Source organism: Vipera berus (genome assembly GCF_964194415.1).
Source record: "Vipera berus genome assembly, chromosome: 1".
Lineage (NCBI taxonomy): Eukaryota > Metazoa > Chordata > Lepidosauria > Squamata > Viperidae > Vipera > Vipera berus.
This window is the reverse complement of record NC_138202.1, coordinates 175,861,744-175,879,452: the sequence shown is the minus strand read 5'-3', so window position 1 is coordinate 175,879,452 and position 17,709 is coordinate 175,861,744. Positions and strand designations below refer to the sequence as shown.

The window sequence follows — 17,709 nt, the reverse complement described above, 5'->3', positions numbered from 1 at the left end:
TCTTTGCAAGCTTTAGCTGTCTGTCTAGCTGCCAGTAGAGCCCAGCTAGGACTTAAAAAGGCTAGAAAGTAGACTGCCTCTACAGGCAGGTAGACAGCCGGTAGAGCACAGCTAGGACTTAAAAAGGCTTGTGCAGCAAAATGGAGGACGTTGGGTCTTTGCAAGCTTTAGCTGTCTGTCTAGCTGCCAGTAGAGCCCAGCTAGGACTTAAAAAGGCTAGAAAGTAGACTGCCTCTACAGGCAGGTAGACAGCCGGTAGAGCACAGCTAGGACTTAAAAAGGCTTGTGCAGCAAAATGGAGGACGTTGGGTCTTTGCAAGCTTTAGCTGTCTGTCTAGCTGCCAGTAGAGCCCAGCTAGGACTTAAAAAGGCTAGAAAGTAGACTGCCTCTACAGGCAGGTAGACAGCCGGTAGAGCACAGCTAGGACTTAAAAAGGCTTGTGCAGCAAAATGGAGGACGTTGGGTCTTTGCAAGCTTTAGCTGTCTGTCTAGCTGCCAGTAGAGCCCAGCTAGGACTTAAAAAGGCTAGAAAGTAGACTGCCTCTACAGGCAGGTAGACAGCCGGTAGAGCACAGCTAGGACTTAAAAAGGCTTGTGCAGCAAAATGGAGGACGTTGGGTCTTTGCAAGCTTTAGCTGTCTGTCTAGCTGCCAGTAGAGCCCAGCTAGGACTTAAAAAGGCTAGAAAGTAGACTGCCTCTACAGGCAGGTAGACAGCCGGTAGAGCACAGCTAGGACTTAAAAAGGCTTGTGCAGCAAAATGGAGGACGTTGGGTCTTTGCAAGCTTTAGCTGTCTGTCTAGCTGCCGGTAGAGCCCAGCTAGAACTTAAAAAGGCTAGAAAGTAGACTGCCTCTACAGGCAGCTAGACAGACAGCTAAAGCTTGCAAAGACCCAACGTCCTCCATTTTGCTGCACAAGTTTCTAGTGGGCTAACTTTTGGAGATGACTTTTTATTTTTTTTTAGTTCAGGAGAAAAAGCTGCAGAAAGATTTTCTTTCTTTGCTCGCTTCTGTCCCTCTACTCTTCAACCTGGAGTCAAGGTGAAAGGGATTAAAAGGGATAGAGATTGGGGAGCAGGCACGGAGAGTTTAGTTTTAGCATCTAACTGGGGGAGGTGGGTACAGATCAACAAGTCTGCCCCTCCCAACTGTTTTTGTTTTGTTTCTTGAAGAAATGTGGCTTTTGGAGGGAAGGAGGGGCGGTGTTAAAGAAGGGAAAGGTCTGGGGAAGCTCGTCCTAAAATTGCTGGCTTTTATGCTGGGGCTGACTTCCCAAAGCCTAGCAAGAGGCAGGAGAGCTTTGCAGCCAGCTGATTGAAGCAGAAAGGTCTGAAAATAGCTGCCATTTCCATGAGGAATTGTTGGACTCTGAAAATGCTGGCTGCTTCCAGGAGGCATGGAGATCAAGCTCTAGTACTGCTGTTGGGTGGGATGGGATGGGGGGGGAGAGGCAGGGGCACTGCAGCATCCCCATGGTCTAGTGCAGCGTTTCCCAACCTTAGGAACTTGAAGATGCGTGGAAGTCCACGCATCTTCAAGTTCCTAAGGTTGGGAAACGCTGGTCTAGTGCACAGGTCTGCAACCCGCGGCATGTGGCTCTTTCAGCCGTCTCCTGCGGCTCCCAGTCCTCTGCCATGTGCAGTCCAAAAAAAAAGTGGGACTAAAAAAGTTCAACCAATCAATTCAAATATGCAGGGTAGGTGCATATCTCACCTTGGCTCCACTCTTCAGTCAAACCCTGTTCTGCGCATGTACGCGCATGTGCACACATTTTTTTGCGGCTCCCAGTTTTTCCTTTTGTGAGGGAACCGGTTCCGAGTGGTTCTTTCACTGTTTCAGGTTGCTGACCCCTGGTCTAGTGTGAAGGGGAAAGACCAGGGGACACTGCAGCTGTCATAAGTTTGAAACAGTATCATATGTAGTTTTGGGGTGCCAGTCATAACTTTGAAACATTGATAAATGGTCTATCATTTCTCAAGGACTACCTGTGTTTCTAAATTGCAAAGCACTATCATAGAATGGCCACCACTAATAAGATCTCCCTTATATTTGTCATTTTTTTCAGATGTGTAACTGCCTATGAGATTTAGGCTCGTCACTTTCAAGGCCAGGGATTTGTTAATGTGACATCTGCACTAATGCCTATGTACAAAGAATTTTTTTTCTTTTGTTTCAATTGCATTGGCTATTATACACATTGCTAGCTAGCAGAATAATGGAATAATCAAGTTTATATTTGTAGAAGTAAAAGTAAAGATTGAATGAGAAATCAGTAAGCCTCCACTCTCCTTTTGCACACTTGGAGCAATGTTTTCAGTCCTTTTGGGTTATCCTAGCTATAGTACATTTTATCTAATCATTAAGAACTATAACAATTCCCAGAAAAAGAAAAAAACATTTAGTATACAGTTCCAATACAAATTATCATTAACAAAAGTTATTCTTACAAATATTGTGAATAAAAAATAATTGTAATTGTTTTTTCATCCCAAGCTGTCTCGCTTCAAAGAAATTGTTGGGAAGATTCACACCCCCGTTTCTGAAGAAGCAGCATTTTACCCTTTTCCAGGTTTAGTAAATATTTTTATTTTTGTATTGATTACTTGAGTAAAGGTTAGAATCCACATATATAGTATAGCTGCATATGTTAGTATTTGCACCACTAAAATCAAATATTTTGAATGAAAATAGGAAGAGAAGTTGGGCTAAATAAAATGAAAATCTGCTTTGTTTCTTTGCTGTTTCCAATTGCAGCATGAAAAGTTGCTGTTTAAACTGTTCAGTTAGTTGACAGGAGAATAGCTACTTTTTTAAAAAAGTGATGGTTGTTTTAAACCATTTATCAAATGAACAGACATTATCCCAATCTTTCTGGCATATATTGAAGTTAGAATAATTGTCTTAGGCATCGCTGTAAAGTGCCTATCATGTAAGCCTATTATAACACATTCCTTGTTTAGCAGCTTAAATACAACAATTGATTGTATCTTATCCTCAGGTGCCAAACAAAGTATTTTGCTGGACATAATACAATAATATTCCTATTTCTTAGAAGGAAAGCTGAAAGAATCGAAGACAAACAACTTTTTAAGAAACATAGTTTATTCAAAGTGCCTACACCCAACATTGCTTTGCCCTTACAGAACCAAATTTGGGACTTTGTTCTAATATGTGTGTGTGTGCTGAATAATTTCACTGTTTTAAAATAGATTAATATTCACAGATCTGTATAAAAACATAAGAATGTTGTATCAAAAACAGGCTTTTCAACAGAAAACTGTGACATTTACCGCATTTCCCCAAAAGTACGGCTTACCCTGAAAATAAGCCCTAGCTTAATTTTAGAGGGTGGGCCTAATATGAGCCCTACCCCCAAAATAAGCCCTAGTTTTGGGGCAAGGCACACACTTAAAAATCAAGCTGGGGTGGGTAGGGGTGTGGATCTTCCCCAAGTGCTGCACACCCACTTACCTGACAGCCAGGCCTCTCCTCGCCGGCCCACTTCTTCTGCAGTGTCTTCTGCAACCATGCCTGCATTTCTCAGTCACAGGCCTTTGTGGAAGGCCTGTGCAGCCAAGAACTGAGCTATGGATTCAATGCATAGCTGGATTGTATGGATTCAATCCATACAATCAATTGTTGTATTTAAGCTGCTATGGATTCAATCCATAGCTCAGTTCTGCAAGACCTCTGTAGCCGAGGACCAAGCTATGGATTCAATCCATAGCTTAGTACTTGAGTGCATAGGCCTTCCGGCAAGTCCTAACTGTGAAATGCAGGCTGTAATGCAGCTGCAAAATGAAGCTGCTCCTTTGGCCCCAGAAAAAGTAGACCTGTTGAGCGGGGCTGTCAGTTCTGGAGGTGAATAAGACATCCCCCGAAAATAAGACCTGGTACCTCTTTTGGAGGGGGGGGGAAAAGACTCAGTCTTATTTTCGGGTAAACACAGTAGTTCTTCATTGAGGTGTCTGTTAACACAGATGGCGTACCCCTGGTGCAGTCCTGTGTAGAAATTTATAACCTAAAGAATGGTTGGTAGGATGCATTCACCATGCATCACATCCACAACTATATGCAACTCAAGCTGAATTCCCTTTTGTTTGCTGATCACCATAGATACCAGATAGCACATTATTATTCTAATTCATTTCTCTGTTTATTTTTTCTTCTTCATTCTTTTCTCTTTCCTACCTGGTGAGTTGTGGGGGTTTTGCCCTTTCTCTTGGCCTTTTAGCCTTGTTCATAGGATTTTACAGGATCTTTTCTGCAAGTGTCCCTATTATGAAATCAAAGTTTACAATTTAACAGGTGATTGATATAATTTTCAAATTCAGGTATCCTGAACATTTTTTACGAATTCACAAAATTGCAACAACTCAAGTTATTTTTTAATTTAATGCAGGACTCTACAAGTGCCATTTTAGGATTCAGTGGACAGGAGAGGTATACCACTGGAAGCCATATTCCTGTCTCATGATTGAGGTTTTGGAGTTTTATTATACTTCAACACCTGTAAAGGTGCTATGTCTGTTACGTTAAAATGTTAAAACAGAGGGTGTAGAATACTGTAAAGTTAATTACAAACTATTTTATTTACTCTTTATCTTTTAAGGTAACACAAACTTTACAAACTTTAAAAATGCACTTATTAATTGTTCGTAATTTCAATGGGTTATTTGTAAAAAATATCCATAATACAATCGGCAGGAATGTAATTTAAACTTATGTACCATTAAAATCGGAAATAAAATTATATAGCGTTATGAGTTTTGTGATTAGGATTGTGTCATTAGTGCCTTTTTCCCCTCATGTGTCAAAATGTAGCCCCCTTTTTTCTCCTGTCTCTGTAGAACGAGAAGTTAAGGAAGAAAAACAAGTATCTGATTTTCAGGTATGAGGTTCATAGCTAAATCATGTGATAAAATAAGATTGCAATAATAATAATAACAACAGCAACTAGACAACCCATGACACATTAGGCCATCCTTTCAGAGACATTTCCTTACCAGATTCCTGAATGCTTTCAACAGTGATAGAGCTTCTAATATACTACTGTCACTGGGAAGCTTGGGATAAATTCATATATATATATATATGCCTTGAAAATAGCCCACGTTCCAAAGAATAGTGCAGTCAAGCATCAGCAAAGGAAATGTTTTATACTATGTCATAAATGGTTTTATGATAATGTTTATGTCATAAAATATTTTTTAAAATTTGACAATTTTCAATTACACGGGACTCATTGGCCCCAGGTTTTGATACATTCTGTAAGTTAGCACATTTGAGTTGCCTTGGTTCAAAAATGGTTGCCTTAATTAAGATGTACTGTTTTGCTCAATTAAAAGCTACAGAATTGAAGATGTTGGTAGTATATAGATAATACTGTGTTTCCCAAAAATAAGACCCGGCGCCATGCTGCCGTCATGAGGCAAGGCAGGTGGGGGAGGGTGGAACTGCCCCAAGAGCCCCATAGACACCCAAACACTTTTCACCCAGAGGGAGACTGGGAGCTTTGCTTGCAATTGGGGTGTTTAGAAACCGAGTGATGCTCAATCTCCAAACGCCACATTTGCAAGCAAAACTTCCAGTCTCTGTCATTTTTCCATCCGGGTGAAGTATTCCATTTCCAAATGCCCCATAGGCGCCCAAACACTTTTCATCCAGAGGGAGACTGGAAGTTTCGTCTGCTTGCAAATGGGGTACTTGGGAATGGAGCGATTAGCTCTGTTCCCAAGCACCCCATTTGCAAGGAGACGAAGCTTCCAGTCCCCGTCATTTCTCTGCCTGGGCAAAAATTGGGCACCTATGGGGTGTTTGGAAACAGTGCGCTCCATTTCCAAGTGTCCCATAGGTGCCCAAACACTTTTTGCCTGGATGGAGAAATGTCGGAGACTGGAAGCTTCGTCTCCTTGCAAATGGAGCACTTGGAGATGGAGCACCCCATTTGGAAGCAGACAAAGCTTCCAATCTCCCTCTGAATGAAAAATGTTTGGGTGCATCCGGATCGCCTGCCTCTCCCCCGTCTCTGCCTCCGCACTTGTACTTACCTGTGCTGCACCAAGGGGGCTGGCGGCCTGCAGATGCTGCCGGACACCATCAGCCCCTGCACACTCACCACCACTTGTGCTGGCTACGCCCACCACCACCCCCCGGGCTTATTTTTGGGGAAACACAGTAATAGCCAATTATTATTATTCCAGTTCAGGGTTGGCCAGTAAAGGAAAGTGTGCTTTCAGAGAACTACATTTTTCTAACCCAGGCTTGGAAGAGAAAAACTAGTTGCTGTCCATAAAGTTGCCCACATTACTTTCTATAAGGACAGCTCAACTACAGCACCAGCCTCACTTCTGAGACTTGGTAAAAGATAGGTGGAGAGAATAGTGGGTTTTTAGTTGCTCTCACTCCTCCCCACCCCCCTCCAGAGAAAGCCAATTAAGCTAGCTGTGTAGGCAATCTTTTAGTGAGGAATGAAGCAACTCTTCTGACTCCTCCAATGCAAAAATTAAACTACAGTCATTCTTCATTAAAATCAATGGAGATTTTTATTGCTGTCAAGTGGTGTGGTTTTTTCCCCACAGTGTGTAGTATTTTCTAACTTGGTTGTCATTTGAGGCTAAACCAACCTATGCAACAGCAAAGATAAATTCCGAAGAAGCTTCCTATCTCAAAGAGAAATAAGAGATTTCACTCTTAATTGTCTCACTGTTACTTTATTAAGGCATTCTGTATCCCACTTCCTGGCATTATGCTTTTCTACATGCAAGTAAGTAATCATAAATCCCCTGAAGAATTCTGTTTGATCGAGTTACTCTGAGCATTTTCAGGCTTTGTTTTCCTAAAATGTCTTCAAAGATAAAATACTTGGCTTATTATGAACTGAAAGAATATATAGGCAAGGCTATTCATTTGCCAAACAATGCATATATATATTTCTTTAGAGAAATTGCACTTCTTCCAGATTTAAACACTTGACGATTATTGTGATGATTTATTACTGAAATCATTTCTTTCAGAAATTTCCAGGAATTCCACCTGACTTATCTAATATGCATTTACAAATTCCTGCACCGGTACCATCCCGTGTGGGAAGTGACTCAGAAGAATCGGAGAAAAGTGAAATTTGTACACCTGCTGAACAAATTGAACTTCCAGCACTCACTGTAGTATCTAGCAGGCCCCATTCATCAGGATCTTCATCTGACAGAGAGAATCTGGAACAGAAGATTACAAGAGGACAAATTTCTCGTTTGTCGGAAACATCTCTGTCTAGTTCCGGAGGAATCAGAACCGAGTTTTCAGAGAGCGGTGATTCTGAACCCCCTTCTTTTCCTCGTCCTAGAAGCAAAATACTGCTTAGAGAAAGATCTGTAGCAGAAGCACCTGCCTTAGACTATTTACCAGAACCAATAGAGGTAGCTGTTGGTAACATATAATTATGCTGTACACTCACTCTTCTTCACCCCTTTCTGTACATAGAAGTTTTGTATTCCTGTTCTTGCTGTTTTGAAAATCATATATTGTTCACAGAGCATGTCTGTACTGTGAACCTAAACTGGTTCCCAGTCATCTAACTAGGAACCTGCAAAGTGCCCTTCCTTAAGGAATTAATAAGGAATTAAAAAGCAAGAGCAGATGTATTTTTTAAAACAGCTGTATCAGCATTGCTTTAAACAGTTTCTACTACTACTTTCCTGTTTGGAAGCACAAAAGGGCTTCTGTGGTTAAAGGATTTGCCTGTGATATCACTGTTGCCCAGGGGACACGCAGGCTCCTTTTGTGTCCCTGGGAAGTTGCCCACCGAAGTGGTACCCATTTATCTACTGGTGGTCTCCTGCTTTCAAACTACTGGGTCAGCAGGAGCTGGGGCCTGTGGCGGAAGTTCAACCCGCCCTGCAACAGCAATGAGTCTCAAACGGGAGCCTGCCAATTGTCAGCCCAGCGTTCTAACCTTGTGAGCCACCGTGCTCCTATTAACCAGCTTTTGATCACCACCACCATCACCTGATCACTGGAATTTCATCCAGACAAATAGTTTTGCTGCCTAGAAGAGAAACAAAATGGATTTTCTGCTGGTAGCCTATCACACTTAAAGAGCAGGGAAGAAAAATTATATAGGATGACATTTTATCTCCTCTTTCAACAAAACTCAGAAGTCTGTCCTTTTCTGTTGGTCAGTTCTGGATTACCAAATGGATGAACTGAAAACCATACTTGTTTCATTTTCAGTGTATCAACCAGGACTGGTAAAAACAACTTTTGTCTCTCTCCTCTCCCAGTTTGTTGGGCTTCATAGCTAGATGTAGACTTGCTAGAGAATTTGGACCTTTGGTTTCTATATGGGACCTGTAGGCCACAAAGCATCCTACAATGGAATCAGCCCTCTCGACTTTTTCCTATACTAGATGTGCAGGTTAGAAAATCAAGCTTCATGTGGCAAGTCCTATCCCACCCCCATCAGCACTACCCCAAACACTGCTCACTATTCGCTGTGTCTTTCTGTTACTGGCACCCATTTTCTCATATTGTGAGGAAAAACCCTCAGAGCAAGGCCTGGGCTGGCTTTGGTGAGTTTCACTGGATGTAGCAAATGCAGCGCTAGGAATACAGTTCTCCAGAATGGGCCAATGGGGTCAGACCTCATGCTGAGTAATCCTCAGTATAGACAGATGTTTAATGCAACAGCTGGGAAAATGTAGTTTTCTCTTTGCATGAAGTGAAAAGACACATTGTATGTGACAACTGTCACATTGTAGACAAATCACTTGCAAGTTAGATCTTTGAAAATAAAGTCTTCACTAGATATATTTCTCCCTTCGGTATATTTTGCATACTGATTTTCTTATATACATTTATGTAGTATTTTTATTATATGAAAGTAACTCTTCCTTTCTTCTTAAAAAGTTGTCTTCTAAGACTTCAAAGGAATCATTTTCTGTTTCTGAAATTCCTGTGAGAATCTCAGGTAAGGATATGGCACCTAATTCTTAATGAAACAAATATATGTATAACAATCACGTTTTTCCAAGCAGACCATAGTATGTTCAGAATTCCAGAAAACTTAATCTAAAACTTAGTCTATTTTTAATTTTTAACTGATAGTAATGATCCTTGGAATTAAAAAAAACTCAGGAAGGATGTAATCAGTATGATGCTGTTGTTTTTCCCCCCTACCAGATTATTTGGATAGAGTTAAAAAATAGACCCCCAAATTTCAATCTGCCCCTCTGGTTACATCAAAGTATTATAAAATGTAGCCTCCAAGCAGGGAACGAACAGAGTGGCAGCCCCAAGCCAAAACAAAGTTGCTCTTACATTTTACTGGGGCAGCATATTAATCCTGCAACCATAATGTGGGAAGAATAGAGGAGGCATTGAATCTCTCCGTATAGGACTATATAGAAAGGCAGGATTGTTATTTATTTCCTTGCAATAAGAAATTGAGTATGCAGCTCTGCCATCCCTTAAGGAGCTTCACAGCCATTACAAGGCTGAAGTTCTTGTTTCCTAAGAGTACTTTGGAAAGGCCAAAATAGAGAGCAACTGAGAGGGTGGCTGTAGTTTCTCTCCTTTTCCAAAGAGCATCAACAACATACTCCCAAAATTCCAAATATGTCCTCTAGCCCAAAATTGATTGCTATATGCCTTGTGTAGGGTTTGGGGTTGTTGTTTTTTGCACAAGACAACATTTGCTCAGAATAACTGGAGTAACGTATACTAGTATATCCATTTCCACCACACAAACGTCATTCACAAATATGCTCATAGATGCATGCCATCTCCAAACTCAGCTTACTGGAGCAGTTAACTCGAGACGCCTTCAGAATTTTAGCTAACATTTCCACATTAAGCCAGTTTTGTGGCTTAAATTTGGGGAAGCCACAGTCTCAAATTGTTCCTATTGAATAGTACTTTATACTGTAGCTATAAAATGCATCTTTAATTGCACTTACATTTTAATTATTCATTCTGATTAATCATTTCCAGATTCAGTTGTTGAACCAGAACAGCAATGGCCATGGAAAGAGGTTACGGTAAGAAGTAGTTACACAGGATTAAAACTGAATTTTAAAGTGAAATACAACTCTACAGTTACATAATAAAGGGTAAATAAAGTTCACTTAGAAGGTGTCTTGTGACTGCATTATAATTAACACTCTCATGCTATTAGAACCGTAGAACTAAGGACCTCAAAAATGTTCAGATTTTCTGGTCATCCTACATAGGACTAAGGCACCATTATAGAGGCCTTCATGAACCTCTCTCTAGTACGTGAAGGAGATTTTTAGGTGGAAAGTATACAGTGGTCCTTAGTTTTGTATTTACCCTGTTCTTATCATAATGATTCTTCACACTTTATGGAAGTCTCAAAATAAGTTTGCATAAAAATATTTCTTCTTTCTAGAGGAGAGTAGTTTGGTCTAGCAATCCTAGTCGGCTTGCAGGCTTTATTTCACACACATTTGGATATAAGAGCAAGCTATTGCCAACGAATGGTCACTGCCTTTATTTAATATGTCTGGGTATGGGTAATCCTTTCGAATCTGCCTTCATTGTCATAAGATAAGAAAATAGGCAGTCACTGTTTTTGACACTAACCAAAAGGACAAGTAACATTTGAAAAGTTCCACTGCCCCAAAAATGGAAGAGTTCAAACATTCCTTCTCTTCTCCCAGTTACCTCCTAGAAGGACTAGAATCTTTTACTGCAAGTTGGAACTTGCATCAAATGTCTGTCTTCCATTTCCTGTGTTCATCCTTCTTGACATGAACTAGCCCAAGATGTTGATATCACCAATTTTGCCAGGCCTGACAAATGCTGATCTGGCTACTTAGCATTTCTCTTCCAATAAGTTTCTTGCTATAGTTGCCCTCCTTGGGTTGAGAAGATAGAAAAGGCAGGAGAGGAGGCACAACAACGAAGGGTAGGACTGACAGAGGTAGGACGGGCAAAGAGGAACAACAGGAAGAAAGAAAGCAATAGGACTGGAACACGCGCAAGGAGATGCGGGACAGCTAGGACAATTACGGTTAGTTAGGACGGGCGGCCCTATTACATGATCAATGGGCAGGGCACTGAGTCAACAATGTTTATAAACAAACTCCACACCCCTAGCATTTACCCTGATGACGCTGGCAGTGGACCAGTGAAAGCTAAGGTGGTTTTAGGTTTGTAAATAGTTGTTTTTATTGTTTGTATTGTTTTTACTATTTTAGCAATAACCAGCTGTTTTATATTCTTCCCAGAGTTCGAGAATTTCATACTGCTATATAGATATGCCCGGGATTTTTATAATTATTAGGGGGATATATATGTACACACACACACACACACACACACACACACACACACATATACACACATATATACATACACATATACACACATATAAACATACATACATATGAGTCAAATGTTAACTATTTAGATTACCTTGCTAGGCCCCAAACATGGGGCAAATCTTTATTTCCTGTTTTCAGCCTTATCTCAAAGGCCAGCCTGTTTGATGGCCTTTGAGATAAGGCTGAAAACAGGAAATAAAGATTTGCCCCATGTTTGGGGCCTAGCAAGGTAATCTAAATAGTTAACATTTGACTCATATCTCCCCTTGCATAAAGCTAACAGAGAGCGAGAGAGATCCTGTGGCTCAAGAGGTAAAAATACTGCCTAATATGCAATCAGCCCAGGTTCGAATCTCAGAAGGGTATGACTGACTGATGAAGACTAAAGAGTCAGAAATGCATCTTAGTCTCCCTTAATTCTTTGTTAGTAATTTACACATACATACATATATATATACATATACATATACATACATACATACAGTCATGGCCGAAATTGTTGGCACCCCAGAAATTTTTCCAGAAAATCAAGTATTTCTCACAGAAAAGTATTGCAGGAACACATGTTTTGCTATACACAGGTTTATTCTCTTTGTGTGTATTGGAACACAAAAAAGGGAGGAAAAAAAGCAAATTGGACATAATGTCAAACAAAACTCCAAAAATGGGCCGGACAAAATTATTGGCACCCTTAACTTAATATTTGGTTGCACACCCTTTGGGAAAAATAACTGAAATCAGTTGCTTCCTATAACCATCAATAAGCTTCTTATACCTCTCACCCGGAATTTTGGACCACTCTTCCTTTGCAAACTGCTCCAGGTCTCTCTTATTGGAAGGGCGCCTTTTCCCAACAGCAATTTTAAGATCTCTCCACAGGTGTTCAATGGGATTCAGATCTGGACTCATTGCTGGCCACTTCAGAACTCTCCAGCGCTTTCTTGCCATCCATTTCTGGGTGCTTTTTGACGTATGTTTGGGGTCATTGTTCTGCTGGAAGACCCAAGATCTCAGACGCAAACCCAGCTTTCTGACACTGGGCTCTACAGTGTGACCCAAAATCCTTTGGTAATCCTCGGATTTCATGATGCCTTGCACACATTCAAGGCACCCAGTGCCAGAGGCAGCAAAACAACCCCAAAACATCATAGAACCTCCACCATATTTCACTGTAGGTACTGTGTTCTTTTCTTTGTAGGCCTCACTTCGTTTTCGGTAAACAGTAGATGATGTGCTTTACCAAAAAGCTCTATCTTGGTCTCATCTGTCCACAAGACATTTTCCCAGAAGGATTTTGGCTTACTCAAGTACATTTTGGCAAACTGTAATCTTGCTTTTTTATGTCTCTGTGTCAGCAGTGGGGTCCTCCTGGGTCTCCTGCCATAGCGTTTCATTTCATTTAAACGTCGACGGATAGTTCGCGCTGACACTGATGCTCCCTGAGCCTGCAGGACAGCTTGCATTCCTTTGGAACTTGTTTGGGGCTGCTTATCCACCATCCAGACTATCCTGCGTTGCAACCTTTCATCACTTTTTCTCTTCTGTCCATGACCAGGGAGATTCGCTACAGTGCCATGGGTTGCAAACTTCTTGATAATGTTGCGCACTGTGGACAAAGGCAAATCTAGATCTCTGGAGATGGACTTGTAACCTTGAGATTGTTGATATTTGTCCACAATTTTGGTTCTCAAGTCCTCACACAGTTCTCTTCTCTTTCTGTTGTCCATGCTTAGTGTGGAACACACAGACACACAATGCAAAGACTAAGTGAACTTCTCTCCTTTTTATCTGCTTTCCGGTGTGACTTTTATATTGCCCACACCTGTTACTTGCCCCAGGTGAGTTTAAAGGAGCATCACATGGTTGAAACAATCTTGTTTACCCACAATTTTGAAAGGGTGCCAATAATTTTGTCCAGCCCATTTTTGGAGTTTTGTTTGACATTATGTCCAATTTGCTTTTTTTCCTCCCTTTTTTGTTGTGTTCCAATACACACAAAGGGAATAAACCTGTGTATAGCAAAACATGTGTTCCTGCAATACTTTTCTGTAGAGTTGAAGGTGTAGGAGCAACGTTTCGACGGAATCCCATCCGTCATCCTCAGGCTGGTGGCTTCAGCTTCCTTCTTCTGGGAGAAGCATGTGGTAGTGGCTGTTTGTTCCTCTTTTTTAAACTGCCAGAGGGGGTGTGTTCTGTGGGTGGAGGTGTGCTCTGATTGGGTGGGGGATTAAGTGTGTTCTGATTGGGTGGGAGTGTGTTTTGAATGGTGGGTGTGTTCTGATTGGGTGGGGGTGTGTTTTGAGTGGATGGGCTGGTCTCAGCTGCCAGCCTTAGACCTGAGCTGGTGAGTTGTGCTGCTTTTGTTCGGCTTTGTGTTTGTGGTGGTGCTATGTTTTTATAGTGGGTGTCAGTTTGCTTATTGTGTGGTTTGGAGGGGTTTAAAGTGGCTGATGTTGCAGCTGTAGTTAGGTTTCTGTTTTGTGGTTGTGCGTCGTTATCATTGTGGGTTCGGATTTGCTTTTTGAATGGTTGTGTGATGGTGGTGTCATGTGATGTTATCATGAGTTTGGGTCTGGTATCATTCTTGGTGGTTGGGACTCGTCTGTCAATCAAGGCGGGTTTCCAAATGGCTGGTAGGCGAGAGGTATCATCTCGTTTGTTCATGCTGTGGGGGCGTTTTTCTATCTCAATGGCTTCTCTGATTATTCTGTTGTTAAAATGTTCAATTTTGGCGATAGTTTTGGTTTTTTTAAAAATCAATTTCATGTCCTGTGGCTTCAAAGTGTTGGACCAGGGATGAAGTTTGTTCTCCCTTTCTGAGTGAGTTTTTGTGCTCTTCAATGCGTGCACTTATTCTTCTGTTGGTCTGTCCGATGTATGTGGTGGGGCAGGTGGTGCATGGGATTTCGTATACTCCTTGGTTTTCTAACCCAATTATGTCTTTGGGGTTTCTTAGGATGGTGGATATTTTTCTGTCTGTGTAGAATGCTGTTTTGATGTTGTGTTTTTGGAGGATCTTGCTGATTCTGTCTGTGGTCCCTTTTAAGTATGGGAGGAGGGCTTTGCCATTTTCTTGTTCTCTGTCTTGGGTTTTTGTGGGTGTCTCTCTTTGGATTAAGTTGGTAATCGTGTTTCTTTGGAATCCATTGGCTGTTAGTACATTAGTGAGAGTGTGTAGTTCGGTTTTTAGGTGTTGTTCGTCAGCTAGGTGTTTTGTTCTGGAGATGAGTGTCTCGGCAACGGAGTTGATCTGTGCTGGGTGGTGACCTGTAATTAATATCCACACATATTAATTACAGTCCATCTTGAATACATAGCAGAAAAAAGTCTTGAGAGTTAACAAGATTGATATTATATGGTACAAAGCTATTTGTAAATATATTTCAAATTCTGGCAAAGAAGACATTTTATATATATTATTATTTATAATCAAGATTTCAAAATTTCTTAGTTCTACCATTCTCTCTTTAAATTGCAGTTCCAAGATGCATTTTTTAGTAGAAGCAAGTTTGAACCCTTCTTGAGACGTGTTTGTAAAGTACAGCCACCTGAGCTTACTAAAGGCACAGTAGACTATTCCATTCTTTTAGAAAAAACATACACACCTGTTGATTTCAAAGAACAAGAAGACCAGGATCCACCTCCAGGTCTGCCTTTGACAGAATTAGATAATGGCTTAGATCCCAAATTAATCAGAAGTAGTGATCAACTGTCAATATTAAGACTCCTTGGGGGAAAAAATGATTTGGAAGAGGAAGACAAAAACATTACAGCAGACACTGAAAAAGCAATAAAGCCATCAACTATAACATCTGAATTAAAGCCACAAGGAGATAAACTAACAGAAGCGGAAATAAAACAGGTTAATGTTTACTTCAAAAACTCTCTCGAAACTTTTCTTGTTGATAAAGTTGTAAAAGTGGTAGCACTTAAATCACTTTTGAGCAAAAACATTGAAAACCTAGTTGCAGAAAGACTTTCAGGACCAGAATTAGAAGACAGCAGCCCATTAGATGACAGAGAAAAACGTTCTTTGAAGGAAATAAGAACTAGTGCTACAGATACATTTCCAGAATCAGACATTAGTGAACTGAAAGATGTTGTAAGTCAACATTTGCAGGCTCAACTTATAGGAAAATTGTCTGAAAAAGGGATAATCCCAGATATGGTGATAGCAGAGAACCAGGTTTCTCTCCAGAGTTCTAGTGATTTGCTCAAGAAAGCTTTATCAAAAGAAGTAACTTCACAAACTGAAATAATAACCATAAAGCCATTAAGTGAGAGCGATATAAGAGAACTTTCCAAATCTGAATCCTTCGATAATAAAGAAAGTCACAAAAGGAAGCCAATATTTACAGAGACAGATTTATATGAAGGCAGAAAAGATAATCACGATGAGCCTATTTTATTTCCTCTTAAAAGCCAAACTAGTCCAGTGAAAGAACTAAAATTGGATTTAAAAAATGTACCCTCAAAAACATCATTAGAAATCATTAGAGTAAAGTTACCATTCAGCATCGAAACAGCTAATATAACAAAACATGTTTCCCTCCACGATACCCTCCTTCAAAAGATTTTAAAAGCAGAAATAAAAAGTTTAAAATCATTTTTAAGCAAAAGTATTCAGGACCACCTTAAGGATAAACTTTCAGAAACTGGATTAAGTGAAGAAGACCTGGAAACTGTGTGTCAGAAGTTGTCCTTGGACTTGAAGGAGAAATCTAATGAGAGTTTTGATGACAGTGTGTTAAGCAAAAGTATTCAGAATCTTTTTGAGGCCCTTTCCGAGAACGAAATTGCCAATTTAAAGTCTGCATTGAACAGGAAAATCCAAGACCATCTCTCAGAGAGAATTTCAGAAATTGGACTGATCACACAGGAAGAGTTAAAAAAAATACTCGAAACGGTGTTTCCAGTTGTAGCCAAAGAAACAGCACTCAGGGCAGAGAAAGGACCAGATTTAGCTAAAGAAGGGCAAAGTCTACAGCAAATATCCCATGTAACTCATAATCTACAAGATAGGTTCTCTGAAGAAGAACTGCAAAATCTAAAGTCTCTCTGTAGCAGACTCTTGAAAGAAGGTCACAGAGAGCAACTTTCGGAATTAGAAGTAAAAGGTTTAGCATCCGTTTTGCAAAAAAGTTTCGAAAAGCTTCCTGCACCAACCAGTTCCCAAACTCAGATTAGCAAAGACATTGATAAGAAGGATATGGATCATGATGCATCTATATCAAGTATTGAAAGCATTTCAAAAATTACCGATGTCGATTTACCTGACAAAGCAAAACATCCTTCACATGAAAACCTTCCTCATACATCAACTGCAAGTGAAAAATGTAAAAAGGAAAATCTAGGTGGTCTTATGAACAGTATTTTCGAAGTACAAACAAAAAACCAAGAAACCCAGACATCTGGTTGCAAAAAAGTGAAACACACTTGTAAAAAAGAACGTTACAGATTCCCAGGTTACCCTGATAATCTGGAGGTGTCAAATTTGAAGAGAAGGTCCTATGAAGAAATACCACAAGATAAGCCCCAGAAAGAACCATTGAGGAAAATATCTGAACCATTTGCCTTTTCCTCTTTTTTGAGTGCACATGACATTGGAGCCCAAACTGAAATTAAAAATTATCTTTCCAAATCTCCTAATTATCCTTCCAAGCCTCCCTTTCCAGTGAACCCTCAGACTTTTCTCTTTTTACACCCAGAGTCTGAGGAAGAAGCAAAGCCAGCTTGCAAGCATCATCACAAAACCAAAACCAAGAAGTCTGACAGAAAGAAGGATGCGGCATTGCACCAGCAAGGAGGGACGAATCCTTCAGCCAAAAAGGAAAAAACACATAGCCGAACCTCTAAGGAAGTTTTAAAAGAAAAACATGGGAAAAAACATGGCGATTTGCCTTCTAAAAAATCGAGCACGACAGAAAACAAAAAGGATTCAAAAACACTATTATCTGTGAGTGGTGTAAAAAAGGAAAGCATGAAACAGAAGCCTGAGAAGAAACATGATCATGAAATCAAACAAAAAAAATCATTTGGCAAGACTGCTGCCTTATCCGATTCACAACTATTAAAAAATGTTCAAGAAAAACCACCTACAATTAAATTTCCTACTACTGGACATACAAAAGCAAATTCATTGGTAAGAACATAATCAGCTTTGTTCTTGAAAATGATGGATTATATTCTCTAATGCATTGTATAAACTCAAAGTAAGTCGGGCCCACAGGCCACTATTTAAAAACAAAAAATGAGCAGAACATTTGGCTTGTGAGATGAGAAAAATAAGAACTAGTCATTTCTACAATTCTAGAATATCTCCATAAGTATTGGAGTTTTAACTTTTAAAAAGACATTTGGCCCCTC

The 17,709-nt window shown here is 40.2% G+C and overlaps 1 protein-coding gene across 1 annotated transcript in view; it reads left to right on the top strand.

The window, feature by feature from the left end:
- The window catches only part of LOC308668341 (uncharacterized protein), a 30,063-nt gene that overhangs the window by 8,924 nt on the left and 3,430 nt on the right, over positions 1 to 17,709 (top strand). Inside the window, exons 4-9 of the mRNA XM_081328186.1 lie at positions 2,495 to 2,570; positions 4,852 to 4,892; positions 7,018 to 7,416; positions 8,906 to 8,966; positions 9,989 to 10,035; positions 14,822 to 17,485. Of these exons, the coding sequence (XP_081184312.1) occupies positions 2,495 to 2,570; positions 4,852 to 4,892; positions 7,018 to 7,416; positions 8,906 to 8,966; positions 9,989 to 10,035; positions 14,822 to 17,485 (3,288 nt within the window). The remainder of the gene's footprint in view (positions 1 to 2,494; positions 2,571 to 4,851; positions 4,893 to 7,017; positions 7,417 to 8,905; positions 8,967 to 9,988; positions 10,036 to 14,821; positions 17,486 to 17,709) is intronic.